This window comes from Columba livia, chromosome 8 (genome assembly GCF_036013475.1).
Source record: "Columba livia isolate bColLiv1 breed racing homer chromosome 8, bColLiv1.pat.W.v2, whole genome shotgun sequence".
NCBI classification, from domain to species: Eukaryota; Metazoa; Chordata; class Aves; order Columbiformes; family Columbidae; genus Columba; species Columba livia.
This window is the reverse complement of record NC_088609.1, coordinates 24,539,905-24,557,984: the sequence shown is the minus strand read 5'-3', so window position 1 is coordinate 24,557,984 and position 18,080 is coordinate 24,539,905. Positions and strand designations below refer to the sequence as shown.

Genomic DNA, 18,080 nt, shown 5'->3' with positions numbered 1-18,080 from the left:
ATCAGATAAATTCACCTTGTTTTTCAATGCCCTGAATCCTGATAGCTCTGCACACTCGATAGGTAATTTAATCATCGTTGGTGTGGATGAACACAAGCTCAAATTAGCTTTTGAAAGGCTTAGTCGTCCTGCAGATAGCTCTGCTTTTCCACTTTTATGCAGGAACTGAGCTTCACCAACTGGTTAGCTAGAGGTGTCATTAAAAATTTACCGAAAGAAACAAAGGTGTGCTCCAGCGTCTCTCCTTACCCTTTCTACAGTTACTCTGGCAGACAAAAGGTATGGAACCTGCTTCATGAATAATGAGTCATGTAATATGCATAATGTATTTTTAATGGCATGCAGTAATAACATTGAGAGAGATATTTCCAATCTTCGGACTTCCACCGCAGCCTCTCAGTAGCCTGTTCTGATTCTCCCCAGATAGATCTTCTTTTCCTGCTCTTCATTTCAAATTCCCCACCACAAAGCCATGACTTTTTCCCAGAGATACCTGCATTTCAACCCAAATCGGCAGCTGAGCTGGGGCCCTCCCATGCAGCCACCAACAGCCATTTCAAAGGGGTTGGGGCCTGAGCAACCGCTCAACACCCATGCCCTGAGGTATACCAGCGAATTGCAAGACACTCTGAGGAGAAAACCCACTTAAACCAACAAAAACACCTGCCAAGTGTCTCCCCTTCAAGAACAGCCTTGCCACCCAGGCTGTGTTGGTGCCACAGTGCCCTCCCGCCCCACCAGCAGCAGCCTCCCCGGCCACCCAGCCCCAGTCAGCCCCAGGCTCAGACCACACCAGTGATCCTATTTGAAAATGAACCATTCTGGAGGGCAGGCACACATGGCTGTTGTAGTTTTTAAGGTAAATGCCACTTAACCGAGCCCGCTCGGGGTGCGCAGGATCGAGGCAGGCCGTGCCTGACAGGAAAATGGCCTCCTGAGGGCAGATGGCCTGCGCCCCAGCCAGCACTCACTCCAAACACAACAGCAGCTTCTCTGTAAAATAAACATCAAGCACCACCCCAGGAGCAGCCCCCAGCCTACCTTTGCCACCTGCTGAGCTTCTCCTTGGAGCCTCATCTGGGCGGGGTGCAGGGCTTCACCAGGCCTTTCCCGTTACTGCTGAGTCTCCTACACTGATCTGCATTAATTAACCCAGCACAGTGGGCCCAATGCGACCTTCAGGGCCCTTGGCACCCTCTGTGGTGCCTGTGCCGCAGCCTCTCACCCTGACCACTGTGACTGTGTTTCTGTTCAATAAAAGCCTCGTCTATGAAGCCTTGGTGTGAGAGACTGTATGTGACAGAGCTGATCCCTGCCCTGCTCAGGTGGTGTGTGCTTGGTTACCCCTGTGGAGATAACGCTTCAGCCGCAGGCTGCGAGGGCAGCCCGGTGAGGAGGGGCTATGGCTGATGTTCAGGGAGGTGGCAGGGAGCAGAAGCACGGTGGGACCTCAGCAGTGCTGGCAGGTGGAGTGCCATGGCCCTCGGGGGGCCGGGGTGCCCCCAGGGCTGGGCCAGCCCAGCAGACAGAGCGGGCCTCTGCTCACTGGTTTTATCCAGAATAAAAGTACAACGCTGGAAATAAGAGTATATATCTGTGTGGACACACAAGGGTACGTGCAAGCGTAAAAGCTCAGGCTGCAATGCCACGCTCTGCTGCGAAAAGGACGAGGGACCCCTCCATCATCCTCCTTCTTCTCTTTTGTGTGGGCTGCGGCTGCCAGATGGAGCAAGCCCTGCTGATATGGCAGGCAGGCAGGCAAAAGGCAATTCTGTGAGTCCCAAGAGGTTTAAGTGTAAAGGATGCACCTGCTGCTCAGGTGTCCCTGCAAACTCCCCGGCACAGACATTTAATCTTGTGGGAGGGCGTTCAAGTTCCTCCCAGGCTAAGCAGGGACTTCTGACAGTCTGAATTTCCAAAGCGGACATTTAAAACTGCTGTTTCCCCTCTAAACCCTTTCATGGTGATAAGCCTACGCACAGCATACCCCAGTCTTCCAAAGTGTGAAGTGTTTTACTGAAATCAGTGGCAGCTGGACAAATAAATATGGTAGTTGTGTTCCTTAACCACCAGAGCCCTTGCGCAAATTCTGCTGTGCCTGCATTATCTCCTCGAATGCCATATCCCTGACCATCACTGGGGTATATCGTAATGGCTGACATTCACAAATGTGCTGAAGTTATGTATTAAATAAAAATCACTCAGGACCATCCTCAATACTTTATTAACTTAAAACATTACTCCAATAAATATGTACCAATAAACATTAGACACTCCATAAAATCTTAATAAGGACATTTACAAACCGGTCAACAAAGTAAAACCAGCATTTTTTTAACTGAGGTACATGCAGGGTCATTTAAGGCAAATTCAGTCAATTATACTTTTATGATTCCTGCCCACCTCAGCTGAGTTTCCCTTTAAAAAATGAAAAAAAACCAAAAACAAATATACAAATGATGCTATTAAGTAGCTATTTTCCAGTTATTAGAACAAGCCAGAACGCCGAAGTCAGTAATGGTTCTGGACAGCAAGTCTGTGCCTCCTCAGTGCTCCTGCCCTCCTCAGTCAGGATCACTTGTTGGATGGATTTGTAGTTATAAGGCATAACTCTGTGCTTTGGCTTTTCCACATCTTTCACAAGCTTCCTTCTCCCCAGCGGATGTAGCAAGAAGTAACCCCCATGCCTCAAACACATGCACACAGCCAGGCCTTGCACAAAGAGATGGCTCTCGGAGATTAAAAAGGGCCTCTTTGTTAATGCAGCTCCTGATTTGCACCAGAACAAGTGAGAGCAGGATTAGGTCCAAGCTAGTACCTTTGCTTAAAAACAAGTGAGATGTCAAACCGCACAGTTCAGTCCTGATCCTTCAGGTTTTCCTGACAGGAAACCAAGAGTGAAGCCGTTTAGCACTGAAACTCAACCAAGGCAAGTGCTCCCCGCACCATGTGCTGATGGCTCTCTGTCCTTACCATGTAAACACCATTATACTCATGTTTCTCTGCAAGGTGATTCAAGCTACTGGAAACTTCAGGGGATTCATCTTGGCCATGGGAAAAATATTTTACAGCTTCAGGTATTTGGTAGCTTATCCATCTTTGGAGTATCAGGCTTCATATCTAACAGGCTTATTTTCCAGTGTTATTTCAGAAACAGAGAAGGGAAGAGAGAGACCCCAGCGTTTAATTTCCGCTTTCACAGTCATTCAGGTTGAGCTGTCAATGCCTGGGCCTGTCCACTTCTCTCCAAGCTCCTGGTCAGGAAGGTAATGCCAGAGTCTGTGCTTAGGATGGGGCTTGGGTCCAGCAGGAGAGTCAAGGAAGTCTGTTCTCATAGTGTTGTAGGTGCTTTCTGTACTGCAGCTGGAATTCATTTCAGGCCGTGCTGTGTTTCCCGGTGTCTCCGTAAATCCACCTTTCTTTGGAAGCCTTTGCCACACAGGTCACAGCCAAAGGGCTTGAAGCCTGTGTGCTTCCGACTGTGGGTGATGAGGTTGGAGCTCTGACTAAAAGCTTTTCCACACACCTGGCACTTGTGAGGCTTCTCACCTGCACACAGAAGGTGGGAGAAAGACAGAGAGAAGGTGTGAAAGAAGCAACATGCTGCTTACACAGGACCTTAGCAAACAGCAAATGCACACTGGGCCTTGGAGCTAATCAAAGGGATTCCTGTGTGATTACCAAAGAAGTCGTTCTTATAAAAAAACATGCAATGGAGAGCTCCACAGCATTAGCTGACCCTGCACTGCAGCTGAGCAGGCCTGGACTTGGCTGCACCTCCATCGGCCCGGTATAATCCTGGGAGCAGCCCGAAGCACAGAGTGCTGTCAGGACACCATAACTTGTGAATTCATTCGGCTGCACGGGCTCTGTGTGCTTTAAACTGGCTTTGTGTCCTAGAAGCAAGTGGAGCATGCAGGAAGACCCCCAGGTTATGCTGAACACCTAACATTGATTATTATAGCATCAGTATAGGGGCAGGTGGAATAGATTGATGGGGGTTGTTATGCCAAACCCCCTGAGCTGTGATCTATCCCAAAAGGGAGGTCCCGTTCCATGTGAGCAGGATCTCAGTGCATTTTCATACTGTTTATTGTCAAATAACAGATAAGAGAGAACCCAACCACAAAAACCAAGCCTGATTTTCAGAGTGGCTTTTCACCTGCAGACCCCACTGACTTCAGCTTGAGCAACAAACTCTTTGCATGTTTGAAGATCAGATTCTTAGAGCCATAAAATAATATGAAAGCATGTTCTGCATATGAAAGGGATCCCCAATTCCGTTAAGGACCTGGTTTTATATTAGCAATTTAAAAGCCCCAGCACAGTTTCTGACCTCACAACAAAATAATGGTTTTGACTGATTCAGAATTTTGCTGAAATTCTGCTTAATTAGGCCTCATTTGAAAAAGTTACCACAGAAATACTTTTTGTGTTCCTTCCTAAAGAGTTCATTTTCATCCAGCAAACATCTGGTGGAAAATCTTTATAAGTAACATTAATTGTTCACTGCTTGTCATCTAGAAAAGTTACAACTAAACAGCACTACATATAATGCCATCTTTCTACGTATTTGCCATTTTTAGGCATCACCCTTGATATCTCCTAGTGGTCACCATCAGAAAACAGGATTTTGGCTATATGAATCTTGGATTTGGCCAGTACCCGCTGTTGTTTTGTGTCTACAAATGCTTCCGTACCTCACACATCATTCATTTCCCTCTACTTTAAGTTAATGATGCAGGTCTGAAAAGCAAGATTTTAAAGATTTCTGATAAGCCTGCCTGCTGACTGAATTATATTTTTAAAACAATTTCCTTCAGTGATTCACCTGCACTTTATTAGTTTCCATGTTTATTACTAACAGCGAAACTTGAGAACTCTGCACCTCTCCTTCCATTCTGTATCAAACTGCAGTCATTTCTCAGAAAGTCTGGGTGGAAGAGCAGACAATCTCTGAACAAATATTTAGACTAAGAGTTAGACCCTAGGCCCTCCGGTTTGGTATTTGATCTAGAGGAGGAGGCTCCTGTTGTTCCTATTGTAAATTGATAGATCCTGCAAAAAGAATTGCTGCCATCAAATTCACCTGTCATTTTCCAGGGACCTCAGCTGTAAATCAAGGCTACATCAATATAATACCCTACAAATCATCTTACACAAAAGCTCTTTGAATAAACATTGGTGGATCCTATTAAAGAAACACTGATTGGATTACGAGGATTTGGGTTATTTTGCAGCTGCTTTTCATGAAACCACATTCAAATCACCCTCCTTTGCACAAGTAGAGCTCAGATAGCATGAACAGCAGCAGGACAGAGAGAAGTATGGGGAGGTGCATGTACTGATCCAGCTGAGGAGAAGTGGACCACTGCCGAGAGACCTTTTCAGAGACCTGCTCTCACAGTTGGGGCTGAACACCAGCAGCTGCAGGGCTGACCTGTGTGAATGAAGGTGTGTTTCTTCATATCAGATTTCTGGTGGAACCGCTTCCCGCAGTACTGGCACGGATAGGGCCGGGTGTCTGAGTGGATGAGCAAGTGGGTGGACAGAGTAGAAGATCTCTTAAAACTCTTGCCACAAATCTTACAATCAAAGCTGCGTTCCTGCAGAGAGAGGAGCCCAAACGCACACACGTTACACCACACCAACAATCCCACCAGCAACAAACTGCTCAGTAGCCCATCAGTGTTTCCCTTTCTGCCTCAGCAAGCACTTACACTTTTCCAGAGAGCTGGACTGGCCTGCGGAGATGCTAACACTGGCATGATATCACCACACGATAAAAAAGATAATGCACCCTCTTCCAGTGCTGCGCATTGCTCTTCACAAAAATTTAATTGAACAGCTTTTCCTGCTGGCACAAATGGCCAGGTGGGAGCAGCCCTGACCAACTGGGCAGAATCCACAGGCACATTTCAGCAGGGGCCCAAGACATGATCACTCCTGTGGGAAGCCAAACAGCAGCAGCACTGTGCAGAAGCCACCTCTCCCCTGTGCACAGAGAAGTGGGTGCTGAGGTCTGCTTGGCCCTCCTGGGAAATCTCTGTGGCAGGCTGACTTCTGCTGGCAGGTAACAACTAACTCCTTATTTGTAGTTCCATTAAAATTCAAGTGAAAGGTACTTAGAGCACCTAGGGAAAACAGCTTTTTGGCTTACTACTTTAACGTATCAAAATAAATGCATTAAGATCTTGCTGTCTCTCTCCTCTGCCTCATTCTACCACTTTCTTCCATGATAAGTCATCTGTTCTTTCTATCCCTTAACTGCCATCATACCTTCCTCTTCCTGCTATGCTTTCATACAATCGTCTTAGTTTATTTGGCTTCTAATGTCCTCTTCCTGAAATATTGTCCCCTCCATGGACATAATATGCAGTGCTTCTCTTTTCATCATTGTTTAACAGGTGATATTTTCACTCATTTTGAGCTCTGCTATTACACTCATGAAATTGTAAATAAAATAGGAAAAAAACATGGCTGTAACTCTATCCTCCAAAAGCCAATCTGAAGAAGGAAGATATGCCAGGTCAAGTGGGTGGGTGAAGGGGAAATATGGCACAATATCAGTAGGTGGAAAATGTTACAAATCCTCCTACCAAAATTAACTACCATATTCTTTTGGTGTGTGACTCAGAGGGTGTCGAGACGGGCGAAGTCTGTGCTCTATACCTGACTGGTCGTTCAGATGTTCCCTGTACAGACACAATGACTACAAACAAGGGAAGACTCACTTCTTGGGGGAGGGGAGAAGAAAGCATGAGTAGAGCTGCATTGAAAAAAAAAAGCACAGGGAGTTGCTTTAGCTGTTAAAAACAGTCCACATCCACATTACAACCTCCAGCTTCAAAAGTGAAAATTTATTATTTATTATCTGTTACTTTTGGAGTGCCAAAAGTGCCCGTTGCTTAATACAGATGCACGCAAGGTCTGGGGAATGGAAACAAAGCCTGTGTTCTTTATTTGTTGAGTTGCTCCTTTGCTCATTAGCTGCCCACCCTCTGCCACCATATTCTTCACCCACAACTACCCACTGTGAGCCCACCAAGTTCTCTTCCTCTTGGTTTAGATGCCCGCCTACTGCCCTGTGATGGCCTTCATGGCCTCCCCAGAACCAGCCAGGGCAAGCAGCTGGCCCTGGCCCTTGGACCTTCACCCTGGCAGCCCGCCCCACTCTCACCTGCGAGTGCACGGCCTTGTGCTGCTCCAGGCTGACTGCATGGCCAAAGGTCTTGCCACACATGTCACAGGCAAAGGGCCTCGTGCCACTGTGTGAGCGGCGCACATGTACCTCAAGGCCATGCGGTGTGGAGAAGACCTGAGGGGAGAGAGCACACAGGGTCAGGCTCACCAAGGAGAAGGAGAAGAGTCATAACCAGTGCGGGAGAAACAGATCTCTACCTTGCTGCACTTGACACACTTGTAAGAGCCAGTGCTGATGAGCAATGGGCGGCACAATAGGTCTGACTCCACTTTGATGCCACCTGGGCCCTTCTCTTGCTGCAGCCCAGGCTGTGTTTCAGCGTAGAGTCTGGGTGGTGCTGCTGGTGGCCGCTCAAACAGCCCTGGGGCTGTGGAGCTGAAGTCACCGTAAAGTCCAAGGGAAGAGCTACACTCTGCACTGTAGAGGGCAGGCTCAGAGCCTCGCTCACAGAAGAGACCCAGGGCTGAGGTTCGCTCCAGCGTCGGGCAGGGCCTGTAGCTTTGCACAAGGTGCCTCAGCTCAGAGCCACCCAGGCTGTTCCACATGTATGGTTTGAAGGGCACCGAGAAGGGGGGTGCTTCATCTAAGGATGGACACACAGATCGCTCCGAGGCTGCAGAAACAAAAGGGCATGGAAATTAGTGTGCTTCACAATCCAGGCAGTATCACAAGACAGAGTCATCTCAGCACTCAGACTTGAGTCCAGAGCCAGAACCCTCTACTTCACATTACGGTCACCCTTTCATCTCTAATGAGAGACATGTCATATTGTATGGCAATGTCTGTGCATCCAGGACTACCTGCTGTCTCAGACAGATTATTTAAAGCAGCCACTGATTTTGTCTGTCTCCATCTCTGGGTGCCCAGGTGTGTATGCACTGATCTGACTCCTGAGACACTAAACAACCCAGTCTGCAACTGCCTTTGGTTTTCTCAGTGTCCCAAGATGGGCATCAAAGCTGACAGTCCACATCTTTGAGTTCTGATGTAGATCCCACACATCCATATAATATATATGACATTACAGAGGTGCCAGAAGGAGCAAGCATGCCGAGATTCACCTATTCAACAAAACTAAAAACTGCTTGTTGCACAATTTAATGCCCAAATCTAGTCTCTCAACTTCATGCCACAACTGTCCATACAGCATAATTGAAACAGAGAACAGCTTCTGAGGTGCTTGAATGTCATGCCTCACTTTATCAGAAAAAAATAAATGAGTCCTCATCTAAATAAAAACATGAGTGATTCAGATTGCTCTGAGTTTCTCCAAGTAAAGAAACAGTCCATCCAAAGCAGAGCTTTGCAAAATCATCGGTATAGGCCACATTAAAAATTGAAGAGATGAAAAGATTTTCCTAGCAGTCATAATCAAAGCAATCTTCCACCAGGACAAGCTCAGATGGCTTCAGTTGGCTCTAAGAGGCTCACCTTTGACAATGACCAGGGCAGTGGGCACCACAAGATGAATCACACCTGGGTGGCCCATAGCAGAGTCTGACACAATGGCAGCAAAGCAGCCTTTGAGATAAGCATCTAAAGGTACAAATGCTCAGGGAGCCTCGCATAGGGGAAAGCAGAGTTGGGCAGGGAACATGAGGTACCAGACCCCAACTGTGTCAGCCAAAGATGCTGATTAATGCCCGAGGTGCTCTGCTTTTACTCTTCATCACAACAGGCAGCAGCAATGGGAGAGTCAAATGTCTCCACTGGACAAATGTTTCAGTGAGCCAATGAAAAGATGAATCAGTTAACTGCTGAAGTGCTGACGCTTCACAGAGCTATCGGCGTCCTTTAGAACTTGAGCTTCCAGAATAACCTCCCTTACCCAAAAGCATGTCCACCTACAATTGCTCTCTTGCTTTTTCTCATTCCTGTCAGTTTCGCAGCTCCCATGGCTTTCTCAACCTTTGACAAACAAGAGGTGGGCTAGGGAAGGAAGGCATGATCTGTCAGGCTATCCATTTGGATAGGCAGATGGTTATGGAGAGTTACAGAATGGAGTGAGAAATGAGGTGAAAATTGAACTTTGAATGACTTGACTGTTTCCTATCTTTCACATAATTTCAGAGGTTAATAGTCTCAAATTTTTCCACTTAAATTAGCAGTCTTTTGGTTGGAAACATATGTGCACATATCAACTGGGACATTTGAACAGAGCGATGAAATCAAATTAGCTGACATGGTGCTGAGCATGATTTTTCCTGTTCTGCACTGACTGCAAAGTTGTGGTCAGCGTCACATCATCTACCCTGTGTCTTTGCATCCAGTTTCAGTGTTGCCATCTCTCACGATTTTATCACAAGATTCAAAACTATCTTAAAGCCCCAGCTCCTGAAACTGCATGATTTCATCAGGCCCTCAGCTTTCCTTTTGTTTGCTTGTTCAACTTTTTTTTTTTCTTATAGTCAACTTCTAGCCTAGGTTGTAAAGAAAAGCATGAAAATGTAAACCCTCAGTATTTCAACGCTAGAACTGAATATCCACAAGGTATTACTTACAATCTTGATTTCTAAGCCAGTCTGTTGAGTGAGAAGAGGGAAGGCTGACCTGATTTTTGAGCCCCTGGAACTGGCAACATGGGACATGGTAAACATTGCACCACAGATCAGTTTGCGTGCAACGTTCCTTCCATCACCTCACACACTTTGGAGGCCTCTCAATCACAAGTGCAGATGAGCCACTCACACCATGCTCAAGCCATCCAAGCTCAAGCCATCCAAGCCCTGTTCCCAGTGTCAAGGTGACCTGCAAACCCTGCTCTGCCACACTGCAGGGGCCTTCGGTGTCTGTCTCTCCTCTACTCCACAGCTTCTAGGCCTCCAAGGAGTGAGAAGGGAGGGACAGATTCTCCCTCCTCTTCCTACCAATTCTGTGCAGCATTTATATAAACCACTTCTGGGAGAAAAAACATAAATGGTCTTTTTTGAAGGCAAGGCAAACTCAGTCTGAAATGGTTGGCAACAGATTGATATGCACAGCAAAGACAGATTCAAGTGTCCTCCACAGACCACAAAACACCACACTCTCATCAAAACTCATTTTTAGCCAGTAAAAACCTCTCTTCAAGACTGCAGCATCAACAGGCTTATAAAGAGATACTAATAAACTGCTGCACTGATCTATCAGGCACCTTCTGTATATGCAAACACATATGATTACAGACACACGTAGAAAGTGAGGTTAAATAACAAAGTGATTTGCACTGATGGAGTCAACAACATATTAGAGTGTTAACAGGTATTATGTCTGTGCATGCCCGCCTGGATCAGCAGCACAGCACTCAAAGAAACCTGAAATTGGCTTTCACTGTGTATTGAAGTGTAACCTGCACCTACGTTCACTTCTAGGAATAAGGGGGTGATCATACTACTCACCGCACCTGCCCTGAGCATGATTTAGAAACATAATTTCTCATCTGCGCTGCCTGTCAAAGCACAAAACCTGTGCCCCACCCAGACAAACACAATCATAGAAATCCAGTCTCTCACCAGTGCATCTTGCAGAAGTGACCTAGGCACAAATTTCAGCTTTGCGACGAATGTGACAAAGCAGCTGGAAGGCAGAGCAGTTGGGGGGGCTGTGAGAGGAAACCCAACTGTCTAACCCTGCTGCCACTGCCTTCATCATTAATGCAACAGAACCTCTCTCAGTGCACCGAGGTTCATTTAATAAAGCTCTTTCCTTATGGTACTTGGAGTCTCTTACCTTTCTGTTCCTCCCGTGCGTGGGATCAGACAGTCCCAAGACTGGCCTCCCCCACTCCCTCCAAAAAATCTTCATCTGGGGGTGTCACCCTTATTTTGCAAAGATACCTGCCCTGGGTAGCTGGATGGTTGATGGGGAGCTAATGAGTCCCACAGCGGGGGAAGAAAGGAGTGGGAAGAAGGAAAAGGCAGAGCAGCCCCGGTAAATACCTGCTCCATTTTACTTCTGTTTTTTAGACACCTCGTGAAAATGGTCTATTTCCCGTGCAGAAATTATAATTATTTGGGGAAGGAGAAGGACGTATTCGTTAGAATAAAAATTGCACACATTGCTACACTTTATGCAGAAGTATTAGCAAAAGATAGACTGATACATTGCTGTATTTGGTCCCGTCTGTCCTTTGCACAGACTGAAACTGTCCCGTGGCTGACTGTGATGATATCGGACAGCATTTTGAATGTTCACTCAAAGGGCTTTAGGACTCTTAAAAGACAGGGAGGCTTTAAAAATGCAAACCCACATCATTACAACCAGCCATTGATATGCAAGGACACTATAAAGACAAAGTGCTAAAATCAGTGGGGAAACAGGACTAAATATTCGTTTGCAGGCATCTTGCTCTCAGTTGGTAAAGCTGAGACAATTTTTCCTTCACTAAGACAGCAATTTTTTTTTTCCAGCTGTGACTTTTTAACCAAGGCAATAAAAGGTGGGGCTTATAAATATATATATTTTTTTTTGTTGTTATAAAATGACACCATTGTATTCTTAAACGAGATAAGTATTCGCGCCAGGCTGGGGACAGCATCTCCCGCTGCTCCAACCACATCAAAGGCGGGACGAGGGAGCTAAAGACAGGCACTGGAGCCATAAGTGTGAGTTTCCTGGATTTGGGGTGTTTAAATCTGACCGTCATTATTTTCATCTGTTTTTTATGAATACATTTTTAGAAAAGCAAATAAAACAAAAAAGGGGGAGTTGGGAGGGGAGAGAGTGAGAGAGAGATCCTTTTTATAGGCAAGAAATAACCTGAAAGGGAGTTAGGGAAAACACGTAGCAGGTAGTACAAAACACAAAGTCAACGCTGTTTGCTACAGCTATATAGATAGCCTCGTATAAATTTTTACTGTGTCAAAAAAAACCATCTAAACTCCGAGTAGCAGGACCCTGTAGGAAAATGCTGGGACCTTTAGAACATAACCAGCCTGCCACTAGCAATTAATCAGAAACAAAAAAGTCAACGGCCGATGGCATCACAACTTTTCCACAGCCTGTCACCCGCTGCTCCCTTAGCAGTGGGAGACAGGCTGGAAAAGCAACCTGAAAGAGACCACCCAAAAACGAGTGAATGGGACAGATTTGCAGTGCCCAGCCATGAGACTTTGCCCCTCGGCACCCATACAGACACCCGGCCGGACCCTCGCTGAGGGCTGCTCTCCCCTGCCCTACCTGGCGAGACGGAGGGCGAGGGAGGTCTCCAGAAATCCTCAAACTCGGACACCCTGTCACAGACGCTGCCCTCGCAGCTCGGCGCGGACTCGGAGGTGCCATCGGCAGCCTCGGTAAGGTGGGATTCCGGGGAGAAGCGCCCCTGGGAAGGCTCCGGATCGGGCAGGACTGTGCGGCACAGCCCCGTGTCCTCGGGGATCTTGCTGTCTGTAGGGCAAAGAGGGAGAGGGAACTCCTCAGTGAGGGTCGGCAGTGGGAGCCAGTCACCTCCCGCGGCAGCTCCGCTCCCACCAAGCTTTACTGCCGGACTCGCTCCAGCCCCGCACCAGCCCCTTCGACGTCCCGCGGGGTCTGCGGTGCCGGGGGGCCGCACAGCTACCGGCCGGTGCTGGTGCCGCTGGCAGCGGGGTGATGCGGGGCGGGCGGGCTCTGTCCGCCGCAAGCAAGTCTGCGAGCGCGGGACTCCTACCTGCACAGATCTGGGCTAGCACCGTCTCCAGCCGCAGGCTGTAGTCCTCGTCGGCGGAGCGGGGCTGGTGGTAGCTGTGCGCTTTCTTGCTCTTCACTAGGAAAGACCTCGGCATGGTGGGGTGCTGCCACGGCCGGCGCGGCCGCACTCCCTCTCCAAGCGCCGGGCACGGCGGCGGCGGGCGGCGAGCGTCACCCCCGAGTCTCCCGCGGGGCGGCGGCGGGGAGGCGACCTGCGGGGAGGCGCCGAGCCCGCCGGTGAGGGCCGGGGGCGCCGGCCGGGAGGGGTCGCTCGCCGGGGGCGGCGCGCCAGGTGGCGGCGCGCAGGTGGCTCGGGCCACCGCCCCCGGTCCCGCTCCCCTCGCCCCCCTCCCCGGAGCGCGGCTACGCGGCCTCCCGCCGCCCCCGGTCACGCTCCGGCGGCCCGACGGCGAGCCGTGCCCGGCCCGTCGGAGGAGGGATGCCGGCACGACGGCGGCTGCCGGATCGTGGGGAAGAGGCAACAGCAGCGGCCGGCCAACGTTTGTCGCACGAGCGGGGGCCTGAGGGCTCTGGGGGGGCGGTCATGTGCACCGCTGTCCCCCCGGGGGAGCGCGGCCACACTGGGCTGCATGGACGCACCGCGCCTCCATGTTTGCGCCCGCACCGGCAGCCGCGGCAGAAGCGGCGCCAGCAAAACGCACCCTCGAAACGGCTTATCGGTCACCGCCACCCAGAGCAGGCTGGCCACGGCAGGGCTACTGTCGGGACGGGCGAGAGAGTCGTTATAAACCTGACAGCCTAAACCCGACGTCTGAGAGGCTGCTGCTGTCGGAGGGACTGATTCACCCATCCAGCGCGAACCACGATAACGCGAAAACGAATAAAACGGAATCTCTCTTGCAGCCCGCAGCTGTTGGCGCCGCGGCACCTTGCAGCTGTGGGCACCGAAAGCCGGGGCGGGGTAGAGACGAAGTGGGAAACCTCCTGTGTGTTGGGGGGTGCTGCGGGGAGCCGAGGAGGATAAGGAGGACAGTGACCGGCTTAACCAGAGCTGCCCCAAGGCTGCTCCTCGCGGGAAGGCAGGAGAGGTTCACTCGAACCCAGACAGCGCCGGGGGCTGCCTTTGTTGTAACACTTGACACTTCGCAAAACACGAGATCAAACCACGTTTGTTTCGTTCTTTTGGGAGACTTCGGGGAGTTGCCTTTTTTTTTTTTTTTTTTTTTCCGTTTCACCTCTCACGTCAGTGGCCTCAGGTTTGCCAACGGGGAAAGGAGGGAAGGGGCTCGGCCCTGCCTGCCCCGGCCAGAGCAGAGCCCGCGGGCGGGGACGTGGGAGCTGCCCCGCAGGTGCTGACCCTGGCTGCACCGCAACGCCCCGGCGCGATCGTGCCCGCCGGGGGCAGGGCCGCTCCGCGCCACCGGGGAGGCGCCGCCCCCGGGCACGGCGCCGGCCGGGTGGGAGCGTTACTGCCCAGGCCCACCTGCGCCGCGGTTTATCCTTGAGCGGGGGCTGGCAGCGAGCGAGGGGCGAGAAATCAAAGCGGCCCGATAACGCATCGGCCTTCCCGACAGCAACGGCAGCCGCAGCCGTTGAGGGGCTCCGGGCGCCAGCGCCGCGTTTTCCTGCCGGCGCGGCGTTTTTCCCTCCAAAAGCCACGCCGCGGAAGCGCCGCCGGCCTCCCCCGCCCCGCCGCCCAAGGCCAGAGCCTGCCGGGCGGGGGCCGGGCCCGTGAGAAGGCGAGTCCCGCAGCCCACCTGCCCCGCGGCACCTGCCCAGCGCTGCTCTCTGCTCTCTCCTCCCGCCGGCCGTTGGCCTGAGGGCCGCACTCGCGCGCGCGGCCGCTGCTGGCGGCACGCGGGGCCCGCGCGCGCCAACGGCCGCTGCTGTGAGGGCGCGAGGCCGCGCGCGGGCCGGCGCTGAGGTGAGGGGACGTGAGGTGAGGGGACGGGAGCAGAGCGGCCGCCGCGCCCCGGCCCGCCCGCTGCCCACGCGAGGCGAGCGAAGTAAGAGCGCTTACCCATCTGGACGGGTGAGGGGAGCTGGGCTGCAGACGGGGTTTGCGCCGCAGTCTGCTAGTTTGGGTTACGTTAAATTTAGTCTCCCTTTAAGGAGCAATGGTGCCGGAGTTGGCTTTTTTTTTTCTTTTCTGTCTCTCTCAACTCCTTCAGAGCTCGGCCCCCTAAACCACAAATTCCACTTCCTGAGCGTTAGGAGCTTCTGCAACAATTTTTTTTAAAAGGCCAAAGCCTCTCAAATCAGCACTGTTCCCCCTCCTCTCTCTCTCCCTCTCTCTCTCTTTCTCTCTGTTTTTCCTTAAATGAAAATGTCTTCCCGTATTCCACCTCACAGGGCTCGCTGAAGTGACATCAAAGTGTCATTCTGGAATCGGGCGTTTAATTTCTCTCGGGGTTCTGCTCTAGAAATTACACACATCTATCTGAACTATTCTTGGATCCTCTTCAACTTCCGCAACGAGAACAAGTCACAGATTCAAAACACAGATTGACTCGAGGCGGGCGAAGGCAGCGGGCAGGGGACGGAGGCGCCGCTGCCGCCCGGCCCCGCCGGCCCGCGCAGCATCCCGGCCGCGGGAGCGCGCATCCCGCCGCCGTGCGTGGCGTGATAATCGGGGCTGAGACAGGGCCCTGGGCGACGGAGACCTCCCCTAGGCTAGAAATAACTTGTTGTGGAAAACTCTTTTGGGATAAATACGCCCAACGGCGCTGAAAATACCTTAAGCCCCAAGCCTAGAGGTTTGCTCATTTCCCTTCGGATTTAGGTAATGGTTAAATATGGAAGGGGTAGGCGAGATCCCCCATCACCCCCCCTCCTCGGCGCACGGTGGCTCTGTAGCTTGAGAGCGATGCAAACACGAAGGCGAAAGAGGAGCGGAGCCAGGCGGGAGGGAAGCGGTTGCCTTCCTCGCCTGCGTGACAGTGCTCAGGCTGCTAACCCGGGGAGGCGGGCACGGTAGCGGGGACCCCCGCATTGAGCAGGGGGGAAACGTGCCCCCTTCTGCAAAGAGAAAAAGGCTCGTCTTGCTCTGCACACACTCCCCGATCCCAAAACACGGTTTTCCAGGTCTAGCCTCGGATTCCTGGTGCAACCAGGAAATCCGGCTCAGCTCTGCAGTATCTTTCTGAGGTGGTTCTGGGCTTCGCTCTCAGACACCTCAGGTCACCAGCAACTTCGATGAGTGTAGGGCGCCCGAAGTACGGCCCTGCAGCGAGCAAATCGAGATTTAAACCTTCAGAAACGACCGAAAATTATGTTGGACAAGGCAGGAGCAAACTTGAGCCTCCCTCGCGTCCAGAAGAACGCTGACTTTGCGAACAGGTGCTTTCTTTCACCACGAACCCAACCCCGACGTATTCACAGAAAAAAAATAGAAAAAACTTTGTGCCTGTGAGACCGTGTGGAACATAGGATTAACGTGACTTCCCAAAATCTAACTAAGCAAGCAAGCACCACCACGAGAAAACCGTCCAACCTTTTGCGTGATGCTCTAGCAGTGACACAAAAGGAAGTTGAAGAACACAACTGACACATCGCCCTTCACACCTTCATTATTGCCGGAAAGTTCCTGGTGCTGGGCACAGCAGTTTTATTTACGGCATCTCTGTATCGCGGTCTCCTTGCTGCGCCTTTGGTTGATTACGCTGAAAATCATTCACGCCGTCAGCATCACAAATAAATGCTGGAATCAGTAGAAACAACCAGATTAGAACAACTCGGTGTAATTTCGTGTACGCGTCTTCGTTGACTCATTGTTTGTGACTTTTTGCAAAACTGTCTTTCTCGTTTCCCTCTGAAATGGGACGATGAACTAATAGGCTTTCGATTACCTTTCTAAACGGCGCTTTGGCTGAGCCTGATGAAAGCATCAGAAAACATTACTGTAAATTACTATTAAGGCTCAAACTCAATTCTGACCTGGTTACAATGAAATACATATTCGTCTTTAGACATCTACGTTCAAAACGCATACATCGCTTTTGCGCGTTCGGCAGCACGGCGGTTCCCCCGCGGAAGGTGCTCGCTGTGTGCCGACAAGCGGGATGAGCTGCAGGACAGGAGCGTCCGTGCCAGGCGGCCCCACTCGGGGCTCTCCTGCGGGAGGCACCGCGCCGAGCCCGAGGCTTACCCCATCTGCGGACGGCACTTTCTCACCTACTGCTGCCCACACGGCTTAAAAGCCTTCGGCAAAAATAAGGAAATCAAACGAGTGAATCAAGGGAACGCTTAGTTCAGCATACAGTCTCTCATGAAAGGGGGGATGCTCCACGGGCACCGGGAGCAGACATCCGGCTCCTGGGGCGCCAGCTTTCTCAAACGACTGGAGGGGAAAGGGTCCGTAAACGCCGTTGTGTCGTGATTTACAAAACCAGCTCGTGCCTGGAGCGCACCGTCCCTCCCCAGGGTTTCCTCAGGGCGGATGATTTGCTTCACGCCGCCGGTGAGGACGGGACAAGCGGAACGTGGGCGCTGTCCACCGAGCCGTGCCGAGTTCGACTCGAAGCTCCCACAGGCACCTTGTGCCGGTTTAGCTCTGTCGGCGGAAGGAGCGCGGCCAGCAGCCCCCGGCCGGGCCGTGTCAGGCTCCGGGGGCTGGCACAGGCTGCCGTTACGGGGAGCTCCCTGCCGCACCGCCCCCACCGCTCCCACTGCTGCGCCACGTGCCCGCGGGCGGCGGCGCGAGGCCGGGCGAGGCGGGACCGGCCCGTGCCCCCTCACCGCCCTGAGGGGCCGTCAGGGCAGCCCCGGCGCGGGCCAGAGCTGCACCCGCGAGTGCCTCGGCGCTGCCTCCTCTCCCCCTCCCGGGGCTTTGTCGGCCCGGCTCATGTCGATTCGTGAGCCTTTTTTCATCTTGTGGACTTCTCGCCCTTTTTGCCTGGAGGTTGCCCCTCAGAAATATCGCTGGGTTCCTATCTCTGCAGAACAAGGGACCGAAAGAAAAGTGCTGCAGCTGCTGCAATCCATAGGTAGGGCCCGAAGGCGATTTCATCTCCTTAGCGTCTGGCAGCTATTGTCCCAAGACTCTTTCCACCCTCGAGAGGAGCTTGCTATCTGTAGTAACAGCATACTGAGCAGAGGTGAATGGACTAAGCTCTTATTCTTGTTTATGGTGTGACTTATGTGCCGCAGTTCAGTAACCTTCAAGATGGTCTTGTGTATGCAGTGGTCATCGTGTGACACTACAAGTGCTATGTGACAATACCAAGTATTCTGCATGCCAGTGTGAAACAGCCGAAAGCCAACGGTCCTG

At 51.4% G+C, this 18,080-nt stretch overlaps 1 protein-coding gene and 1 long non-coding RNA gene across 5 annotated transcripts; one reads left to right on the top strand and one right to left on the bottom strand.

The window, feature by feature from the left end:
• Window positions 1-2,208: 2,208 nt before the first annotated feature.
• GFI1 (growth factor independent 1 transcriptional repressor) lies at window positions 2,209-15,124 on the bottom strand. Of its 4 annotated transcripts, none has more exons than XM_065071158.1 (7): window positions 14,569-15,123; window positions 12,831-13,062; window positions 12,362-12,568; window positions 7,402-7,817; window positions 7,181-7,318; window positions 5,441-5,606; window positions 2,209-3,549 (listed from the first exon to the last, which is right to left on the bottom strand). In XM_065071158.1, the coding sequence occupies exons 1-7, from the start codon at window positions 14,833-14,835 to the stop codon at window positions 3,371-3,373; spliced, it is 1,605 nt and encodes a 534-aa protein (XP_064927230.1). In that variant the 5' UTR covers window positions 14,836-15,123; the 3' UTR covers window positions 2,209-3,370. The 4 variants fall into 4 exon arrangements, with proteins under 4 accessions (XP_064927230.1, XP_064927231.1, XP_064927233.1 ...); XM_065071159.1 differs by having other exon boundaries at window positions 14,832-15,123; XM_065071161.1 differs by lacking the exon at window positions 12,831-13,062 and having other exon boundaries at window positions 14,832-15,124.
• LOC110361459 (uncharacterized) lies at window positions 14,699-16,780 on the top strand. The gene is made up of 2 exons (XR_010474100.1): window positions 14,699-14,817; window positions 15,164-16,780. It is a non-coding gene; the product is annotated as an uncharacterized LOC110361459 (long non-coding RNA).
• The last annotated feature ends 1,300 nt before the right edge of the window (window positions 16,781-18,080 follow it).

Excerpts from the sequence above, each read along its gene's own strand:
- GFI1 (XM_065071158.1), bottom strand. The coding sequence starts at position 14,835 with ATGGGTAAGCGCTCTTACTTCGCTCGCCTCGCGTGGGCAGCGGGCGGG. Across the intron at positions 13,063-14,568 it reads GGGCAGGTGCCGCGGGGCAG|GTCGCCTCCCCGCCGCCGCC; the intron begins GTGGGCTGCGGG and ends GCCTCCCCGCAG. Across the intron at positions 12,569-12,830 it reads GCTAGCCCAGATCTGTGCAG|ACAGCAAGATCCCCGAGGAC; the intron begins GTAGGAGTCCCG and ends TTTGCCCTACAG.